This window comes from Haliotis rufescens, unplaced genomic scaffold, assembly GCF_023055435.1.
Source record: "Haliotis rufescens isolate VD_foot unplaced genomic scaffold, xgHalRufe1.0.p SCAF_129, whole genome shotgun sequence".
In the NCBI taxonomy this organism is placed as follows: Eukaryota; Metazoa; Mollusca; class Gastropoda; order Lepetellida; family Haliotidae; genus Haliotis; species Haliotis rufescens.
Genome location: NW_025963812.1, coordinates 399,431 through 422,236, shown reverse-complemented (window position 1 = coordinate 422,236; position 22,806 = coordinate 399,431). Strand labels below are relative to the sequence as shown.

Genomic DNA, 22,806 nt, shown 5'->3' with positions numbered 1-22,806 from the left:
TAATGAATGTGGTTTCCGGTTTTGCGAGACTGACAGCGTAGATCTAGTGTTTGTGTTCGATCTGTCTAGTACAGGATTTTCGGAAAACAGAGACAATGACTATCTACAAGACTCTACAATCAGACAAGAAGGATGAAAAGTCTCCCGAGGAGGCTGCCGTTGTCATGGAACCCCTGGTAAATAGACACTCTTGAAAACAAACCTACTCCGAATTATTATTGTAGGCAAATTACAAATGGCGAATACGGAATAGGCAAGATCTAATTTGACCTAGATCTAAATTATTTGATACTTTGAGTAATGGTTGTGCTGTCAGTTACAGTGCGATAACACTGAGGAACTAGGTCTATCATTACATACAATATTGAATTATATTATGCAAACGAAGTGAAAAATATTATTTATGCTAAGTTCTGCAACAACAATTTTTATATTCAGTCCTGTTGGTAAACAGCGAAGCGTAAAACTAATATTTTAATTATCATCCTGATTAATAGACCGAGTTCCGTTTTGAAATTTCGTCTTTCTATTTTCGTGACAATGTCATCACAAGAATGGCACAAATGCCTTCCAGACCTCAATTATATGGTAGGCCTATATTTTCCATATACAAATTACAAAATATATTTTCTCGAAATAGTTTGCTACCAACCTAGTGATGAAGGAGGGTTAAGGGATGTAGGGTGCTTTTGAATTAGCCTAATCTTGTTAACATATGAAAATATTTTTTAAAAACTTCCTTAATCATTTGGTAGCATGTAAAAATCATAATAATTTCACTCATTTTGGCTTACATGTTACACAAATTGTTTTCTTATTGAATATCTAGTGTTTACAGTGTAGCACCAACTCCCACCCACTCTGAGAAAAGCTGTGTTCCGACTTTCAACCATACTATCATTTTATCCCAGCAACTTAGAATATACATGATATAAGTCTTTTAAACCTACTATTCTGAATCTGTTTTTGTCAAATACTGTATCGATCCATCAAGTTTATGTACGGCGTAGATCCATCAGGCAGTTAATGATATCTCATGGTAATTACCCTGGTACACAAAGACGATGTCTCCGTTTCACACATGGCACTAATTACATTGTCTAGACACAGACTTGGACTGGCTCCACACCATGAAGCATAGAATTATTTGTCCCTGTGATGCTAGAAGAGGTCTGTTTTATATCATGCCAGGTGTGTTTATTGATTGTTAGTGTATATTGTAGATATAGAGAATCTCACCTGAGTGTCTTTTGATATCAAATATATCAACACGAGTTGATAAAAGTGGGAAAACTCCGAGGCTTGCCGAGGATTTTTTTCCACTTTTATCAACGAGTGTTGATATATTTGATATCAAAAGACACGAGGGTGAGATTATATTTATCATCCAACACCATTCTTCCAACTTTTTCAACTTGTAGACAGTAATTAGCAGTGTCTTCAGTGTAAAAAGTACTGCTAACAGCTTCAGTAGCAGAGCCATTAGTGATGTCATTTGATTGTGACGTCATGGTAACCAATGACGTCACAATGGTCTGCAAAGCATTGTGATGCAATTTCATTGCAGCGATATCTACAGTGTAGATATCGCTTGTTATCATATAATGGGTAGGTTTCTCGGCAGGATAAAGCCAACGGATAAAAACGATATCCGTTGGGGTCATATGCGGATAGAGATGCAAATATCAAAGGTCAAGTAGGGACTACTTTCACTGTTTATAAACAAACATGGCGTCGCCCTTGTCATTCGGCGATCGAGTCAGAATTAACCATCGAGAATCTGGGTAAACTACAGGGATAATTGCTATCATTATCAAAAGAACAGTCTAATATACTGAAAATCTGTGTCTAACTGTGACGTAGCTAAGGCATTTTATAAGTTTTGTCAACTTTGGAGATATAAATTTCAAAACAATTTGGCGAGGGCACGAGGCCTAGCCAAGCGGGATCAGTAGCCATATCTGTGCTTGTAGACCTCTGCGGCTTGAAACCTCCTCCACAAATTAAAATAGTTGGATTTGGCGGAAATATGTTTGAATTGTTACCTTGTTTCGTTTTGTCGCTGTGTGTACATCTGACTACACTTCTTATTGTAATGACAGGACAGACCGACTGTCAACAACGTCTGACCGTGGCCGTGACGTCTCATAGACTAGGGTTAGAGTAGCTTCCCTTTGACAAAGGGCAGTTACTCTAGCGGACAGACCGATGGATTGCCGCGAAAGGCAATTAAAAACAATTCTTGTTTTGCGTATATGTTGCTTCGCCACTGTATAAGAAACAGATTTCAGTTGGAACTATATTGGCTACTGTCACTGTCCGACTGACACATCACTTACCCTGTGACGTAATAAATATTAATGCGCGCATTCCAGGAAAACTCGCAATGTTTCGGTAATGTTTGTGAGAGAGGGAAAGCGATTTTGAAGCACAGAATTACAGAATGACATTGTATGATAAAGAGGTTATCACGCTTGTGTGTTTGAGGATGGTAAATATCCTGTATTAGGAATAAACACTATGTATTTAGCTCGCCAAGGCTCGCTAAATACAATGTTTATTCTTAATGCAGGATATTTACCATCCCCAAACACACTCGCGTGATAACCTCTATATCTTACCCAAGCCATATCTCCTGTGGGAGCCAGTTTTGGATGATAAATGCACTTCTTACGCATACTAGAGTGACCAGTCTTATTCAGTGATAATTGTAAATGATAGAGTTTCTGATGAAAGTCATGCTAAGCAATGTTCTAATTTAACAATAACATAAGTCCACTTGTTCATGACTAGTAAAATTAATGGACGACTAGTAACATTTCCTTGTGGACTACCACCTTCCATTAGATACACAGCATCTCTGTAGCAGAATGTTTTTGGACAATTGGAAATATATTTTAATTTCTAACCCTCTTTAGCAGTGCTTTGTGAAAAAAATGGTACATGGAATTAGATTAATTATTTCATTTTGGACTCCCTATTGCAAATTTTGCCAGTATATATGAACTTCCATTTATATCAGTCAGGGAATGAAGTATGCAAATTGCCACAAGCCCATACGATGGTTGGGCCCATGTCTATTCGCCTACTGTGACGATTGCCTACAGTAAAGCTGGTTTTTAGTGCACTTTGCCTACACTTTGAAAACTGCATCCCTTACATTAATTGTGGACCAGTCCAAAGTATTTTGTATGTTATTTTAACTTACTCTCGGTTTGTAAACCGAGAGGCTTTGAAATGTGTAGTTCTTTATATATTAACTCTCAACACCTAGTATATGAAAGGGGAGCTCTATGCATTTTCTTAAGTAATTAATCCTTTGTAGAATGAAAAAATAGTTGTGTTAATACTTCATAGTCATGCTGAACCCCATTAGCACCCAATGAGCAAACCAATTATGTAAAAGACTAAAACAAACATCAAATTTTCAAATGAAAGACGATAAGATTAACTGACTTAACTATTAACTAGATTACCTACTCAACACCTGTAACAGAATATAATGCCACAGCAGGACTAAATGAGAACTGTCGATCTAAGATTGTGATCAATGTCTGCAAGCAGTGTCTTATATGTATCAGTGTCAGTGCTAATTAAGTATTGTAAGGGTCTTTCAATGTTAGGTAGTTTTCAGTGTTAAAAGTGTATTTCGTATAATTTTATTGGTTTTATTTTTCATTTCCGTCTCTCATTGTTGCTCTATCTTTTCTAAAAGGAGTAGGGAAATCCTGCAGTGTAATTTCATTATCTAATATATCAGAATGCAACCAGGTTTCTGTGATGCAAATAATATCTTAATCATGAAATTCGATATAAATTATTTCAGTTTCGTCTTTCAACAGTAGGCACAGTAAAAAAATTGTGAGAAATAATATCAAAGAATATTTCCCAAGAAGAGACCAAGATCATTTATTATCAGTATTTTATCATGTTACTACATATACAATAAACTGCAAGTATAAAATTCAAAGCTACAGATAAGCCGCGTATTTGTGTAAAATACCCCTCAAATCTATTTACAACCCAATTACTTTCAATTAACTTGCATATAGAAACACATGCATTAAATGAAAAACTCAATTGTTTGAAAACAGCCCGTGTAAATACCTAATGAAGCTTTTTCAGCATGCGTACAACGGAGCTAATTACCAAAACACAATTACGAGCTAATTTAGTTTCTGAGTCAAGCCTATATTTAGAACTGTTATACATCTGAAACAAACATTCTTTCATTTTTTTTCAATCTCAAAATGCTGACTCATTTTTTGGAAAAACCCAATAGAGTGATGAATAGATGAGTGAAAAAATATTGGTAACCCAATGAAAAATGTAATAACCCAATTAAAACAGAAACCATTGTAGTTTAGGTGTGAAGGTTTTGCTGATGCTATTGTGTTCCTGGAACCATGAAGTTGTTTGATAAGACTTTAGGCAATAGGAGAAGGGGACCTATTGTTTGTAATAGGGAGTGCAGTCAGGCGTACGGATTGGATAGACAATAGAAGGTGGCTGCAGGCATTGGTCATCTCAAAACATTTATTTCCATTGTACATTCGGACATATCATTTTTACATCAATTGTCATATAGAAATTTGTATCTTATATTAGATAACCTTTTGTACATCATACAGACATATATACATTTCATATCAATAGAATTCTACACAATACATCATTAAGATCACACATACCGTATTCGATGTAATAAGCGCCCCGCTCCAATAAGTGCCCACAGCAATATTTGCTAATATATTGGCTAGTGAACAATCCCTATTAGCACCCCTTCCAATTGATCAATGTACACAAGACTTATTTATTCGTGTATAATACGCCCTCATGTGTTATATGCAACCTTAATTATGGGCGGTTAAATTCTGGAAAATATATCTGTCGTGTATAATACGCACAGACTTTTCTTTTGTATCATTTCAGACTGTCAGCATAGGCCACAAAATTTACAAACTTTCAACTCTCTTTTTGTTTTTCTCACCAAAATTATATTCTAATAAGAGCCCCCTATTTCTAATTTTGAGAGTGCCCTGGGTGCTGTTTGCGTCGAATACGGTATATACAAAACATCACAGACGTTACCCACAAGATTGTTATGTTGGTTGTCATGGTTATAAGACAATGAAAGACTGAACATTTGCAATAAAGTATCAGGAATCTGACAATGGATAGAATATTAAGCAAAAAAATATAAAAATTGATAATGGATGCCTATGATTTGCATTGTGTGTCTGTGGGATGGAAGAAGGTAGATTTCTTTCTTCACTCTAACATTGAGATCCCCATCTTTAACATGTTTAACATGGTTTAGGTTACTGAGCATTTGTAGTCATGACGAGTGATGGGTATTGGCCTGACTTTTCAACTTATTGCAATAATGATTTATGTATTGCGATGCGTACCACAATATGTTCCATACATTCTTTCATCTGTAATTTGGGGGCGGTTGGGAAGCCTAGTGGTTAAAGTGTTCACTCGTCATGACGAAGTCCCGAGTTCAATTCCCATCATGGGTACAATGTGTGAAGCCCATTTCTGGTGTCCCCCGTCGTGATATTGCTTGAATCTTGATAAAAGCGGCGCATTACCTCACTCACTCACTCACTCACTCACTCACTCACTATTACCTCACTCACTCACTCACTCACTCACTCACTCACTCACTCACTCACCTTTAATTTGGTATGAACCTAAATGAAAATAACCCAAATGGCTTGAAGTTTTTGGAAATTCCAAATGGGCCAATACATCAGACTTCCCCAGCATTTATTTGACAACATCTTGACAAGTTTGTTTCATGCATAATAGAAACATATATACAGGAAGCTGATCGTAATAGTTCACTTTTTCAATAACAGGAAACAGTTGCTAATTTCTGTATTTCATAATTTTAATTTGACTTTTGTCTTAAATGTAAAGTTGGCCAACAAGAAAATATGCATGATTTTGAAAAACACAATATACCTGAATTTTACATACACATTTTGATACATATTCATTAGTATTTCAAATTGTTATATACTGGTGACACCATGCATCTCTTGTCATGATATCTGTAAAAAATTTGAAAATCAAGTAGAGCATGCCACTGAGTCTAGGACTCAAATATAGTCCATCCCAGGTAAAGTCCCTGCAAATATTAGGTTTTTCAAATAGCACTCAAGAATAGTCCACCGCAGGTAAAGTCTGTGCAAATATTAGGTTTTTCAAATAGCACTCAAGAATAGTCCACCGCAGGTAAAGTCTGTGCAAACATTAGGTTTTTCAAATAGCACTCAAGAATAGTCCACCGCAGGTAAAGTCTGTGCAAATATTAGGTTTTTCAAATAGCACTCAAGAATAGTCCACCACAGGTAAAGTCTGTGCAAATATTAGGTTTTTCAAATAGCACTCAAGAATAGTCCACCGCAGGTAAAGTCTGTGCAAATATTAGGTTTTTCAAATAGCATTCAAGGATAGTCCGTTCCAGGTAAAATCCCTGTAAATATTAGGTCTTTCAATTCTTCCAAATCTTTCAAATATGTTAGGATATTTTAATATTCCCATTAATTGATAAGACTAGCATACATTCGATTGTATGATTGACATCATGTGCATCGATCTACAGAATTGGGATATGATGACATGCATCAACCAAGTCGACGAGCCTAACCACATGCTCCTGTAAGTCGTCACTTACAGCAAGCATAGTCTCCTCTTATGACAAGCAAGGGTAGCTGAAGACCTATTCTCTACCTGGATCTTCACAGGTCTCATTTCTAGTGCATAATTGATATATAATTGTACCAAATCAACAATTCAGCAGCACTTTAAATCATGTCAGGATTCAGAATAGGTCCCCCCAATCTTTGCTTGTCACACAAGGTGATTAGGTGGATTGAGTGGTCAGTTTTGACCCTGTGTCATCATACCCCAATGGTGTAGGATGATGCTCATGATATCAATCACTGTTTTGTCTCATCCATACTCAGTTATTTACAGACCTCTCTGATAGCATCACCTTTCTACTTTGAATGTGTTTTCCAACTTCATTATTACAATGAATCTATTTTGTTTTCTTTCAGACAGGGGAAAGGGAAGATGTCGTGACTCCCAAAGTTGTTCGAGTGACATATGGACCACATCAGACAAGGACCTACGTCAACTTGTGCTTGATAATTGCAGCCCTGATTGTGTTAGGAGCTGGCATCATTGGTGCCATATTTCTTTACAGGCACCTGTCTCACAGAGTAAGTCAGTCATTAATTGCCTTGGATAGAAATTCACTTTTTGGTTTCCAAATTTCTTAGTTTGTCACAAGCTGTTTAAAGTATGATGAGTTACCTGAGTAGGGGTATTAGGATTCACTGGCATATTCTATGGATCAAACCGTAGCCTTTCATGAATTTGAATTTGTTATTCTCAGTCATTTGAGTCGAATATTTAAGATTATTTTTTTTAAAGATTTTTTTTTTTCTTGAACATGTCTGTTATATATATCAAAGCGAGATATGCAAAATGGAATAAATACAAGCCACACAGTAGCATAGTTTGCAAAGGTACTTATGGTATTGTCAATCAAAACATTAGGCTGGCTATAAGCGGTATTGTCGCGATGTATTGCTTGTTTGCTTTACAAAAACTATCAAATTTTTCAACCTCAGCAATAACATGATGTAATAAACTTATGTTTTACACTGAAACAATGTTTTTTCCCCAATGTAATCACATTTCCAGCTGATTACTGAGAGCACGTGACACCAGAAATACAGTCAACAAATTCAAACTACATTAAGCAATTTAATCCTATTATTTCACTATTTGGTTATCAAAACATGTTCATTGTATATCTGGACATATGTTTGTAAGTTTGTATATTTTATTAGTTATATTCAAAATTTCATTCAATATTGTTTACATTAATTTCGGAGAAATCGTGCACCGACTCACCGTTATTTACAGTAACCATGATCAGATTACTGCTATCGGGGCAGCGGGTAGCCTAGTGGTTAAAGCGTTCGCTCGTCACGCTGAAGACCCGGGTTCGATTCCCGACATGGGTACAATGTGTGAAGCCCATTTCTGGTGTCCCCCGCCGTGATATTGCTGGAATATTGCTAAAAGCGGCGTAAAACCATACTCACTCACTCAGATTACTGCTATCAACACCTTAAAACAAATCTCAGTTGTCACAGAATGGATACACATGATTTTTAACTGTCCATCTCACACTGCATTTCTTCTTTCCTTCTTTCTCTTTTGGGGGCACGGGTGGCCCAGTCGTCTAAGGCGCCGTGATTCACTGTGCAGAGTTGTGTCCCTTGGGCACGCCAGAAACCAATGATCGTGGGTTTGAATCCTGGTTCGCCCTGATTATGTTTCTAGGTTTGTCAGCACCATACCCGTGCTCGTGGGTTTCACTGAAGTGGTAAACGTCTGAGACCTGCATCACTTTGGGCTTTCCTCCCACATTAAGCTGACACGCCATGATATAACCATGATAGCTGGAATACTGTTAAAAGCGGCGTTAAACCCATCTCACTCACTCACTCACTCACTCACTCACTCACTCTTTCTTCTTTCGATCCTATATGGACACGTGCTTGAACAAAGTTTCCAGCTTCTTAAAACAAATTCCACGAACACATCCCAGCATCACCATGGTCACCACCCTTGAAGGATTTGACCTTCCCTGTACCCCATGTTGTTTTAGACAACTTAATGGGGTATAAGGTTCTTATAGTGTGTGACTTGACTGATGACATCAGACCCAGATGTTTGTTCTTGTTGTTTTATCTTTGTCTGCTTGTGATGGACTTACAAGCTGAAAACAGGAATTTACCTAGACCTGCTCACAAGCCAATATTTGCCCCCAAGTCTGCAGCAAATGTCTGTAAAATTCATAACTTATTGGCCAATTATCCAGGTCGCCTTATATACGGAGTATAGGATTTTGGGTTGATTTTGAAGGCGTGTGCAGGGGGGTCGTCTTATACGTGGGGTCGCCTTATACACAGCGATATACGGTATAACTTATGTTATGGTTTTGTTGAGGTGACTGTATTTTGCTAATCAAAGGACAAGAAAAATTGAATGAATGAATGTTAAAATACCTTTTATGAAAATAAGAACTTAAGAAAATCAAGGGTTGAAGGCCGCTTAGTTTGGAATCCTAGAAATTACCTTGTCTTGAACATCACTCACTCACTCTTTCTCTATTCCACACAGGTAATCACAGCCAGGTGTGGAGTCACCTACTACGATGAGATCTATCACCAGCAAGCTGACTTCCTTAGAGGTCGGGACCCTGTTTCAATTGACCTCACACGAGAGGATTATGACGTGGGTTTCAAGTTTGATTTCTTTGAGGAGAATGTGGAAGTATCGGAGGCTGACAGCTATGAAAGACTGCAGGTGCCCAAGTTCGACGAGTGCGATGAGACCGACGTATGGCATGATTTCCAACAGGTAATCAGTGGTAGCAAAAGCTAATGCATCTACGAGCCCTGATATATTCTACGAAATTATCATGTGAACATATGGGGTTTTTGTGCCAGCAATTATTTAAGACCGAAATAAATGTCAATGACCTTGGCATCAGACTGGGTAAGCAGTTGCATTTGTTAAGAAGTCTAGAATACATTTACGTGCTGTTTCAATTAGGAGATAAACATACTGTGTTTTCAATGTAGAGCAAGGTTACCTGTAGATTTAACCATGCTCAATAGAATATAGAACCAAACGAGCAGGGTTGAGTCCTGTGTTTTGAGTGGTTTTTCGATCTGAATTAAGGAATCACCAACAAGGGCCTTTAAACAAAATTTGATGCTGTATATGCTCAAGCAGTTTGTTTACACCGTAATACCTCACTCAAACATATGACAGGCATTGAAAGCATATAAGCACAGCAACTTGGTTAGCTAACATGAACCACATGGCCTTCATTTCATCTGTTAGTTTTGAATATCTATGCCAACAGCAACTTTCTTTTGTCTTTCTGTCTTTGACTGCATATCCAGGTGAGCTACAGTGCTTTGAATATATTTAGGGCACAGCTAAAGGCTTAGATCCATTTCAGGGTTAGAAATTGGCACTAGTCCTATAGTCCTTGCCAAACTGCCCAATGGTAAAGGTATCACAAGGACTAGTAGAAAATTGCCCTTTTTAAGGGTTTTGCTATATGTTATCATTATAAGGACTAGTGGACGAAAACTGTTTGTTTCTAACTGCGTTTATCTGCGTTGTTCCCTACAACTATGGGTAACGTCATCAAGTTGCGAGCGCATGTTCGAATCTCCAGAAATGATCATGAAAGAACTGGAATATTGTTCAAAGAGGCGTTAACACGAACTCACTCAGTAACTGTTCTGTCATGACTTGCCAACATGTGACTATATTAATGTTTCAGAATTACACTGCGATTGTGGACCACGTGCGTGCAAGCTGCTATGTGATGAAACTGAATCGCTCGTTGATTGCCCCGCCAAGAGACGTTATTGACCTCATCAACAAACTCGGGGTAAGTCTAGTGACATTCAGTGTATGAAATTAACGGTCACTAATTGATATTTGTTACTTTCAACTTTTTACGTTTTACTGTGCTCACACATCTCAAGTTATGTATCTTATGGTGAGAGAGGTGTGGCTGTCATAAGCCATTTCCTGCTCTCATTTTCTTAGCTTTTACTTGCCACTCTCCTTGCAGCAAGCCACACGTCAGCAAGAAGTGACGATTATCAGGGTTGGCTCCGGCATGTTTAAAAGGGAGGGGTCTAAGAACAAAATCCTTTCTCATTGGAGAGGGTGTTTGTCTACGACATACTCCATTTGGTTTTCAAGTGGGGGATTCCACCCACCCACCCACCCACCCCCAGGATCCGCCTATGATTCATCACAGCTTACCAGTCTATTCAACAAATTACATGTTTTGCATCCATTTCAATTTTGAAACAACTACACTTTTAGATAAGCATATGTCATACAATGGTTAAGTTTCATTGAGAAAACATCCTAAAATGGGAAAAACTTTTTCCATTTGCATATTTATCCTTTGCTTACCTTGGTTTTATGTGCCCTATGGAGAGCTAGCGATATGGTCACTTGATGTATAAAGATGTATAAAGATATATTGTTGCCGTTGTAGTAGCATAACTATACAATTATGCAAAACAATATAGTGCACCGAAAGGCTTCCAGTGTGCCAGTCAGCTCTAATTTCAGAATAAGCGTGTTTGCTTACAAACGAGTCTGGTCACACAATATGCAATGTAAAAGCATAACTCAAAAACTTTTATATACTTTCTTTCAAAACTTTGCATGTCTACTAGGCACATACTGAACTGGTGCCTTTTGCTATTTAGATATGATATAGATATATATGATATAGATGACTTCGTCGACTATACGCTTGTAATTTGAGAAATGAGATTTATTTTTGGAAAGCCTGCATTCATCAGACGTCACGTTAATTTGTGTGAAAGAGGATAACCTTAAACAGTATTTAAGATCCAGGGTCCACTTGCCTAAAAGCGATCTTAGCGCTAAGACTATTGTTAGCCTATGTTAAAGTATCGGAGTTACGATCATCCTAGCGCTAAGATCACTTTGTGGGTCCAGGGGTCCAGGGGTCCTTTAGGCCTTGTTTAGTAATTGGATCTAGGGGAATCCTTAAACCTTTACATTTTAGCACAAGGGCTTTGAGAAGGACCCTGTGACTTCCATGGACACACTCAAATACAGTTACTGTTATGTAGTTTCAAGTTTGTTTAGGGCAGTAGGATAGCCTAGTGGTTAAAACGTTCGCTTGTCACACCGAAGATGCGGGTTCTATTCCCCACTTTGGTAAAACGTGTGAAGCCAATTTCTGGTGTTCCCCGACATGATATTGCTGGAATGTCACTCACTCACTCACTCACTCACTCACTCACTCACTCACTCACTCACTCACTCACTCAAATTTGTTCGAGACAGATGTATGATAAGCATTTGTATTGGTGTTTAAACTTTTGCTTAAGAACCAGTTTGGTTTTTAGCTCACCAGAACCAAAGGCTTGATGGGAAAACAAAAATTCAGATATAGTTTAAAGAGCAGGATGTTTAATATTTTGACTGGGGATGACAATCAGGGCTTTTATAGCTATTGCAGTAGTATTAAGACTGCATTAAGGCTTGATAATTATATTAATCAATGTCAAAGAAATGAATACAGTCTTGCTGACAATCTCAAAGTTAGCCATTAAACCAAAGGGAAGTAACTCTAATCTGAAGTTGTCATAACCCTTACTAACCAATACACAGGCTTGTTTGAAGCTGGCATAATATTTTTTTATTTATGCGGTAACTAATTGCAACTGTTGAAACTATCGATTGTTGTGCATACTATCAACAGTACTATTGGTATTTTAAAATTAAGATGGATATTGTGCTGTTGTGTTGATAGTTGACCCATGAAGATCCGGGGTAGAATAGATCTTCAGAAACCCATGCTTGCTGTAAAAGGCAACTATGCTTGTCGTAAGAGGCGACTAACGGGATCGGGTGGTCAAGGTTGCTGACTTTGTTGATGTATGTCATCGTATCCCAATTGCGTGGATCGATGCTCATGAGGTCAATCACTGGATTGTCCGGCCCATACTCGATTATTTAGAGACCGCCGTCATATATAGCTGGAATGTTGCTGAGTGTGGATTTAAATAACAAACAAACATTGATAGTTCGATCTGTTTTGATACACTCCTAAATTTTACAGTAACATGTGGAAGGCAGTGTTCTCTTAATGAGAGGATTGCAATGGCCAATGACTCAGTTATTACTTAAAAAGTTAACAGGTACAATATTATTGTCATTTATTATGTATTTTGTGCTGAAATACTTTATATATTTATCTCCATATTTAAGAAGTAAAATAACACTATGCCAGAACTACTTCCAGTCTATCATAGTGACACTATGACTTTCAGAGTAAGATCATGTCCAAGAAAATACATCATTAATCGAACATTTGTCTTTTTTGGTCAAATAACATGTTTATCTTATCTCGTGACCTTCAAAGTTCACATTGTTTGGGTTTAAAAAAATGTCTTTCCTTTTAAACAGCGAGAAGGCTATTACCTACCACGTGCTGACGTTGTGCGTGAGAAATATACTGTGGTGACACCCCCCATGGGAGATCTCAAAGTCCTTGGGCCCTACATTATGAGGGAGTGCTTCTGGTACAACACGTTCAGGCTAGAGAAGATTGTGGATGGAGGTAAGCGATCTTTCCAACATCGTCATAAGTGGTCCTTGACGCTTGACGTATACTGCTATGGTATTCAGATTAAGAAATTAGGGCTGTAATGATTCACCGATACCTACGATATCAATGACACTTAGGTGAACTCGATACTTGAATTATCAGTTTGGGAGATTGCGATATGCTATAAATAGAACAGGACTAATAGAGTTACCTCCCATAATAGCAGACGTAGCATAGTGCCACCTGCATGGCAGAACTCAAGGACGTGGTAGCTGACTAAATAACCACCCCTTCATTTAGAACATTTTTATTCTTGTTGTTTTCTTTGTTAAAGTATTTGAGATAACCATAAAAAAAATGAGAACAAGGTTTTAGACCTGTATTTCAGTGATATCATCATTTCTTTCTATTTTATGTGATGAATCGTGATACCAGTAGTATTGTCAATCCGTATCGTGATACGAATTGTATCGCAAGATACCACCAGGCAATACTTAGCTCTAACAGAAATTCTCCCTACAAAATTGTGCTGTGGACAAGTAACAATCCAATGATGGAAGTCCTCATTTACTAGTAGCAATTGAGGGCTATAATTCGGGAGCAATTCTCAAAACTTTAACTTTGCTATAAATGGAACTGAATGAAACTAGCAGAACATGTAAACATAGTCAACATGTTTGTCTCGTTCAAGCAGGACCAGCTACAGACTTTGAGGACTAATTATCAGCTTTGCACTTGTCCCCTGGACTAGTCATTAAAAAAACAAGTTTCTAAGGCTGTTATGTATAGGATAAAACCCGCATCCCGAGGGATTTTTGGAGGGAAAGGGTTTTAAATATCATAACAACCCAAGGGGAAGTGTTTTATCTAACTTATAAACCGATTTTGAACCTTAAAACAACATTTATCAACATTTTTGTGTTTCGAACATACTTTCCATGAACCTTAGGAAACAGGCGTAAAATATCTGTTGCTGGCGTACGGATCTTGAAAAGGACATTCTAAAAAGCAGCGCGGCTTATCAGCGCCTCTGTAGCCTTGTGGTACACTCACTGGGCTACAGATATGAAGGTTGCGAGTTCGATCCTCGGGAATATAAAGAAAACATTTGTCATTTGATTTTACACTTCATTACATGTTACAATCTGAACGGAAGTTATATTAATAAAATACCCAGGACATTATATAAAATCCTGGGGATATTATAACACATTACATAGCTAATATGACTTGAATATCCTATAAAATCCCGGGGATATTATATAAAATCCCAGTGACATTACAACGTCCCTGTTTATGAGATTTAACCCGACTGGAGAACAATAGGATGACGTCACCGGAGGTTTATAACTGAAATAAGGGACCCCTAAATATTTAAGATGAAGCATTATTGTTATGACAAGGACCCCAGGACTTTCATGGTTGACCCGTGAAGATTCCGGGGTAGAATAGGTCTTCAGGAACCAATGCTTGCCGTAAAAGGCGACTAACGGGATCGGGTGGTCAGGCTCGCTGACTTGGTTGATACATGTCATCGATCCCAATTGCGTGGATCAGTGCTCATGATATCAATCACTGGATTGTCCGGCCCAGACTCGATTATTTACAGACCGCCGTCATATAGCTGGAATAGTGCTGAGTGCGGCGTTAAACAACAAACCAACCAACTTTCATGGTTACTGTTAAACAATGGTGAGCGAGTGAATGTTGTTTTTGTACAGGACTCAGAGCCGTACCACCACATCCCAAATTTGGTCAGATCTTACAACCAGATGATCTGATCGGATGGTGATAATAACAATAAGGCTGTTTATATTGCGATATATTTCCCCGCCCCAGGGGCATGCTCAAAGCCCTACTTTATTATTACTCAGTCAATAGATCAGTGTGCACACGGTTGTTATTCTCAGCTCCCTGGGGAGTATACAACACAAGCTGCCTGCGAGGTGCTGGAAGGTTAATAGTCACGTTACAATCACATCCTGGGTACCCATTCACTGCTAGATAGAATAGAGAAATGCCTGGGATGATTTAGCAACAAAATATTATCTCATGCTTGTCAAATGAGGATCTGATGGTAACAATATCTAAAAGAAATGACCCTAAAATTATGGAATTCGGCTAATGCTATTCACCGTTGAGACTTGCTAATTGTTGACTGTAAGTGTATTGTTTGATAGGCATTTCTCAGAAGTTTATGGATAACAACTTGCTTGACCATTGTATAAGCATCTATATCAAAATGTCGCTATTACAGTATTATAAAGAAGTTGTTATTCATAAACTTTTTGTCTACTTTGCTGTTTTATAGCTAGAATATTGTTGACTGAAGTACAAAAAAACATTCACTCGCTAACTTGACGAAGATGAATAATGAACATGGCAAATTTTCAGACAGTTATTTTGGGAGGCTAAAATGTAGCCGGAATTTTGCTGGGTGTAGAAAAAATAAGATTCACTCACTACAGTGAACTACAGTTATAACAAACTCGAGGGGACCACTAATTTTAGTCCGTAATAACCGTAGTTCGTTATAAGCATACATACAGCATATATACAACAAATGATCGGGACAAAAAAATAAGTTCGTGTTCGTTACTGTATTTGGGCCAGGATGAATGAATGAATTTTAGGACAGTTATTTCCGGCTGCAGAGGGGGCACGGGTGGCCCAGTCGTCTAAAGCGCCGCGATTCCCTGTGCGGAGTTGCGTCCCTTGGGCACGCCAGAAACCTATGATTGTGGGTTCGAATCCCGGTTCGCCCCAATTATGTTTCTAGGTTTGTCAGCACCATACCCGTGCTCGTGGGTTTCATCGAAGTGGTAAACGTCTGAGACCTGCATCACTTCGGGCTTTCCTCCCACATCAAGCTGACACGCCGTGATATAACTGGAATACTGTTAAAAGCGGCGTTAAACCCAACTCACTCACTCACTCACTCAGGCTGCAGAGATAAAGCTGGCATATTGCTGGCTGCGGCGCAAAACAACATTCATTCAGTCGCCCACAATGAATGAGTAAATTTTGCTTTGACTTATTTATTATGCATGATTGGTCTAATATTAACAGTGATGGTGTCTTTAGTTGCCACCGAGCCCAATATTTTTCTGCTAACCTAATATGACACCGTATACGGCAACTAAAGACGCCATAACAAATTTATTTTGCTGAAAAGTTTACACTATTTGGTATCATTGTCGCACGTGTCATGTCAAAATGAAAACTCGACACTTTCAACCGGTATAAAGGACAGGACCAGTATATATGTTTCCGATATACAACGCTTTAAAGTAAACATTAACAATGGAATATAAAATGCACTAAATGTGAACGTTAAAGTATTATAGCTAAAATGGATAGAATTATCATAAAAATGCCTGCATGTTAACAGAAATTTGCAGGCCACTGTAACTTGATATGAGTCTGCTTTCCCCTAACGATGGGCTGCTGTCTATTCTATTGCTATGTGACATCATTTGCGTCACGTTGCTTGTTTGTGACGTCATCCTATATTATGTTCTATGACATAGCTATATGTAACTCAGTGACCTACATTTTAAGCTTTTTTTATATAATTTTTATAAATAAAGTCACGAATGAGGTTTCTTTAATAGATAATGTCTTTGATCATCACAATTAATTATATTAAAACACAAAACAGAGTCGAATATCAAATTTCTGTACCAGAATTTCCATGTGAAATATGTGAGATGGGAAAATCCAAAATGGCTGTTTCTGACGGTTTACGGTCTCATATTATGTCAGTAACAACCATCTTGGATTTTTACTGACGGTATACGAGCTCTTGTGGGGACAGTAGTTCGGCTCTCTGATTGGTCAATCTCACTTTGAGGCATAAAAAACACAAAACTACAGCAATACAATTGTTTCAGCCTTATTTTCTGGTGGCCAGGTCGTCTTAGGCACCGTAATTCGCTGTGCAGAGTGGGTTTCCACAGAGTGGTAGACATCTTAGACCTGCATCACTTCTGACTTTCCTCTCTCCGGTATATATCTGGAAGCTTGAAGCTGACACACCGGTATATAACTGGAATACAGTTCAAAGCGGCGTTAAAACCAACTCACTCGCCCACTTTAACTTTATTATGAAATTATTTGTGATTGTTTTTTTCAGTGGTGAAGCGAAGTACCCGTCGACGCACAGTACCACGGGAGGAGGTTCATCACGGCTTCAGCGCCGTCCCGAACAAGCTCCTCCTGAAGGTGTCCATCAGACTGTAGTGGCGATGCTGACTGGGTAGACGAGTGTGATTTGAGAAAGGGTGATGTAGTCTAGAGAAGGATCCACGGCCATCTTACATCATGTTTGCCATTGTTGCATCTTAGAAGCAAACAACTTGAAACAAGCAGCTTCGCTGTGCTTATTTTAAAGGAGAAAGGAAACAGCACACGGGCAGGCACGTTCCTTAGGGTCATTGAGTTGCTCACTGGCGGATCCAGGGGTGGGGTGCAGGCGGGGCGCACCCCTTCTTTTTTTCTGACACTTTCCATGTTGACTGCCCTGGGCCAAGTTAGTTTGTGACTTGGGTATGACGTGCACCCCTCTTTATTGAAAGTTCTGGATTCGCCTCTAAGTTGCTGATGCCTTAATACTTACTGTGCAAAGATGGATTTTTTTGTCATATTAATTGATCATTTGACATGTTTGAACTGTGGATCTTGTGAGAAGTGCTACCTGTCTAATTATGTATATATTGTTATTGTTATTATGCACTCGTAAGGGATATATTATGGCGCTAGCACATCTCCTATACTTTAAAGTTATAATTCCATCAATGTTCCAGTTTAATGGTAAATGACCAGCTTAAGCAGCTGATTTTCTTGATTGCCTGTATTTGATGGTATATTATTTCATAAAGATGTTTTTTAAGAAAGTACAACTAACAGCTCACATTCATCCTAGGATGTGGAGAACCGATTGGTAGTCATTGTGAAGTACCACAACTGGTAAACACAGATGTGTCAAACTGAGGACGGATTTGGGCAGATCCCAATAATTTTAGCAGGTAGTTTGCTTTTGCAGACAGCATTTGTGCACAGTTTCTACCATGTTCATACCAGTGCACCTCTCACCCCTGCCTACATTTGGACTGTGCCACTGACCCCTGATTGGGGTCACACATAGGTCTCGTCATCTCGTGTTTACCAGTACATGGGAATATCAGAGGGTTAAGCAACCCTGTAGATTGTGTCAGTGTTCTGTGTGTCATGCGTAACATTGCACAGTACGCCGATAGTGTTTTATACCGCTCATCTCAGTGTTCACGTAGTGTTCACACAACGAAAGATAGGCCATAATCCCTAGCTGGTTCTATACAGCCTGCTACTTGTTTGATGACTATTGTGATGTGTAATAATTTTTGGCTGTCATTCTTATTCTGATGTATGTGGTTTTGTTTTCAACAGCTTCAATCTCCTCAATTAGGGGAAGTCTGAGACTTTAGCAACTAGCCTGTAGCCTGAGTATGGTAAGATGTCTTTTGGCCAGGTCATTTTTGCTGACAAGAGTCTGTACATAACACTACGATATCCTGAAGTGTTAAAGGACAAGTTTGATCCAGTAGACTCAAAGATTATTGGCACTGAATGTGGTAGTTGCCAAATTGTCAGTCTCATTAAATGAGATCTTTCACTCTTGATACGATCCCACCATACGTGTCAAGTGCTCCGGTCGAATCAGGTGGACTTTCTAATCAGACAGACATCATCTGGTGTTTGATTTCTGTCTCAGAATCATGAACAGGCAAGAAAATAATAAAATGAGAATAAAAGGCAACACTATTGTATTGTTGTGAATATTTAATACACAGCGATGGAAAATATTGTAGTCCACTAGTCCTTATTATGATAACAGACAGCAATCCATTAAAGAGGGCAGTTTCTACTAGTCCTTATGATACTGGGGCGGTCGGGTAGCCTAGTGGTTAAAGCGTTCGCTCGTCATGCCGAAAACCCGGGTTCGAATCCCGACATGGGTACAATGTGTGAAGCCCATTTCTAATGTCCCCCGCCATGATATTGCTGGACTGTTGCTAAAAACGGCGTAAAACCATACTCACTCACTCACTCCTTATGATACCTTAACTATTTGGCATTTGGCAAGCACTACAGGACTAGTGCCAAATTCTAAGGATGGCTTGTTTCTGAGTCTGTGGCATCTAGGTGTACTGTTGAGGTGTGCTCTCGAGGAAATATTTGTGCCAAGAGATCAAAATCTCTGAATTGTGGTGTAAACAAATGAAACCAAATTGTTTCCGAAAGCAGATACAATGTTTCTGATTGGCTCGCTAACCCACACATCCATCATTTTGATTGGAGGCCCACGTTTGTTTTGCCATTGGAGAATAATGTGTCAGAGTGAAAGATTTCATTTAATGACATTTCCAAATGTCTGCAACTGAATTCTAATTCAACTGAATGTCAAGAGACAAGTTAGTTATTATTAGGTGTTGATTTCAGTGTGCATTTTTTTACAGTTAAGTTGCCTCAGCATTGGATGACAAGATTATTTAATATAACATGAATGTAATTTTAACACTGATTTGGCTGCAGCAAAATTAGAGGGATAGTTTTAAAGATGAATGTTGGTAGCAAAATATTGGTCGTTTGAACATGTTGAAAAAGATTTCTTTATCTTTTATTCCTATTTTACAAGTCACGAAGGTGACATTGATTTTTTTCAAATTGCTTCTGGTTTTTGCATTTTTACATATTCTTTTATGTTTTTTGTGTTGTAATATCTGCATATTAATTTGCCTGATGATTATTGTGATCATCTAAAGTTCATTGAGAAGTATTTTCCGTAATATATAACCCCAGTATATTTGCCATGTTCAAGGAATTATGGAAATGTAAGATGTGTACAATGGAATATTTACACCAGCCATTTTAGCTTTTTGGAGATCTGAACTTTTATGGAACAACATACTTTAAGTGAGTTAAAACGTGATTAACAATGAACATGGACGGTCTGAACCAGGATGGGAGCTTTTCATTTATAAACAGACAAGTACAATGTATATATATTCATTTTGTGATGATTTTCTTTATTGTGCTGTCTGTGCTAGAGTGGTCTCCCTTGAACTGTATTACATTCACTGATGCACGTGATCTTACATAATGTGATTTCTTAATCATTATTAACTTTTATGTTATTATGATGCTTATTTTGCTTGCTAACTTGTGATGCTAGTTGTTCATCAAGCTAAAAAACTTAGCTTTGTCATGTAACTTTTTAAATAATTCATACAGCAATGCATAGAAACAAGAAGCATTCCATAGTGCAATTTTATATTTTATGACCTTTACACAGAATACAGCATCATAGGAGTTCATGTATGATTAAAAACAAGTGGTTGTTGAGTAATGCGATCATTTTACGTTGACTGCCCTTGAGGAATGGTCCACAGTAGTGGCTGGACATGGGGCAGGCATTTGCTCATTGACGTGTTAGGATATGGTAAGGTTCTGCTGACAGAGCCTTAGTGTCTGTGATATTCTGAAATTCTGAAACTGATTGCTATGGCTTTTTTTCTGTATTATACCTATGCTTCTTGTCAGCATTTAGTGCCAAATATAGCTAGAAACAGTACTGGCATTTGTTGACTCGGAAAAATCCGATTCTTTTTTTTTTTAAATAATTTCTGAGAACATTTTTTTATGTTGAAGGAATGTATATACCGGGTAGTACTGTTTGGCAACTGTGTTTATTTGATAATTTACATTTTAAGCATAAGTGGTTATTATAGCAAATAATGCTTTTTTGGAAGGAGAAAAAGATGTGTTTTACTCAAAAGGTGTTTTTAACTATCAGTAATATTCTTTATCATGTTTTCTAAACTGAAAGTTTTGGGAATCTTGATGTATAAATGGTTTAGCTGCCAGGACTTATGAAATTTGGTTTAAATGTTTATTAACAGATTTTGAAAAAGTGAAATATTTGGTCAGTAGGTTGAAAAAATATTTTATTTATAAAACGCATGGTACATGTGTTGTTTTTTGTCTTAAAGTTTGAGTTGGATTGGTAGGTGATGAAACAATTGTGGCCTGGTTTTGGGTCCTTCTAAAAATTACGATTCTAAAATCCAACTTATGACAATTTATCGTTTAAATTTTTTGTTTCAGTCCTTTAAAAATCCCTTGTTATTTATATTGTCAAAGCGATCTTTACACCTTATTCTGATTTTTTTATCCTTTTTTTTATGAATTTTCAATTCTGAAGGTCGACTGATTCTTAAATGAAGCAAAAAATGGGAGGCCAAATGGACTGTTCCTAGCTGATGTACCCTCCAATCACAACTGCAGTGCAAGTGCAAACCTCTCTGGTCACAGGTTTGAATGTTTATGAATTATTTTGTTGTGTGCAAATTCAACTGCGTTGCATTACAGCAGTCTGATTGCGCCATGGTTTAGGATGGTTAATCATAGTTCTCAGGCAGCCACTTTCGAAAAATTGATGTGGATGGGCAGCTTTTCATTGTCAGTGTAAAAAATGGTGATCCTGGAGGTTGGAATTTTGTATTTTGAAATAGAATGCTGTCTTTGGGTGCCTGAGAACAAAGAATGGTTTCCTTTGTAACCTTTCGATCTTCAACATGATTTAGTTGGTTCTTCACAGGACGAATAACATGACAGGATAGCTAGCTTTCATGATTGATAGATAATTTTGCCAATTTGAAACCAAAGTTCTGAAGGCATAGTAGTAGAGGAAATGATGAACTGTTTGATCAGACAGAGGTGCAATCGTTTTGAATGAAATGGTCAATGTTGAGGTAACAAGTTTAGACCTCTGTGATGTATGGATACATTGTTAGTGTGGGACAAAGTTTGATTCTGCCATGGCGTGAGGGAGGACTGCACGAAGTGGCTGCACATCAACACTCATTGCTGATCACAAGCCTAGCTTTGACCACATGTTATGCTCATATGTGTGTCTCCATTTTGTCATTTTGAAGTTGTATAATAAAGTCTATGAGATAACGAGACATGTTTGTGATTAATTCACCAATTTGAGTCGGCTTGTTTGTTGTTAAACACCGCACTCGGCAATATATGACGACGGTCTGTAAATAATCAAGTCTGGACCAGACATTCCAGTGATTGACAACATGAAGCATCGACATTGGGATTGATGACATGCATCAACGAAGTCAGCGAGCCTGACCACCCGATCCTGTAAGTTGCTTCTTACGACAAGCATAGTCACCTTTTACAGCAAGCATGGTTTGCTGAAGACCTATTCTTCTCCGGATCTTCACCATAGCTATGTCAGCAATTATTGTAAAACAACAATGAATATCAAGTCCTTTACAAACCTATTCCGGGTAAACCACTTATCTGATTTAAACATTAGTATATACAAACAAGATTGTTGCATTTATATGGTGAAAAGTGTTTATGCGTGCATGCCCATGCTATTAATAATCCAGACTAATGCTGATTTTATGGTGCAACAATACTGGAAGTGGTTCCTGAGTAATGGGGGCAGTCGTCACGCCGATTCCCGACATGGGTACAATGTGTGAAGCCCATTTCTGGTGTCCCCCGCCGTGATATTACTG

General features: G+C 38.1%; 1 protein-coding gene across 1 annotated transcript; it reads left to right on the top strand.

Moving 5' to 3' along the window:
- The first annotated feature begins 3 nt into the window (after nucleotides 1-3).
- Nucleotides 4-22,225, top strand: LOC124110905 (integral membrane protein 2C-like). Its single transcript, XM_048394046.1, has 6 exons — nucleotides 4-176; nucleotides 7,074-7,238; nucleotides 9,217-9,456; nucleotides 10,397-10,507; nucleotides 13,084-13,237; nucleotides 17,361-22,225. The coding sequence occupies exons 1-6, from the start codon at nucleotides 96-98 to the stop codon at nucleotides 17,465-17,467; spliced, it is 858 nt and encodes a 285-aa protein (XP_048250003.1). The 5' UTR covers nucleotides 4-95; the 3' UTR covers nucleotides 17,468-22,225.
- Nucleotides 22,226-22,806: the final 581 nt, after the last annotated feature.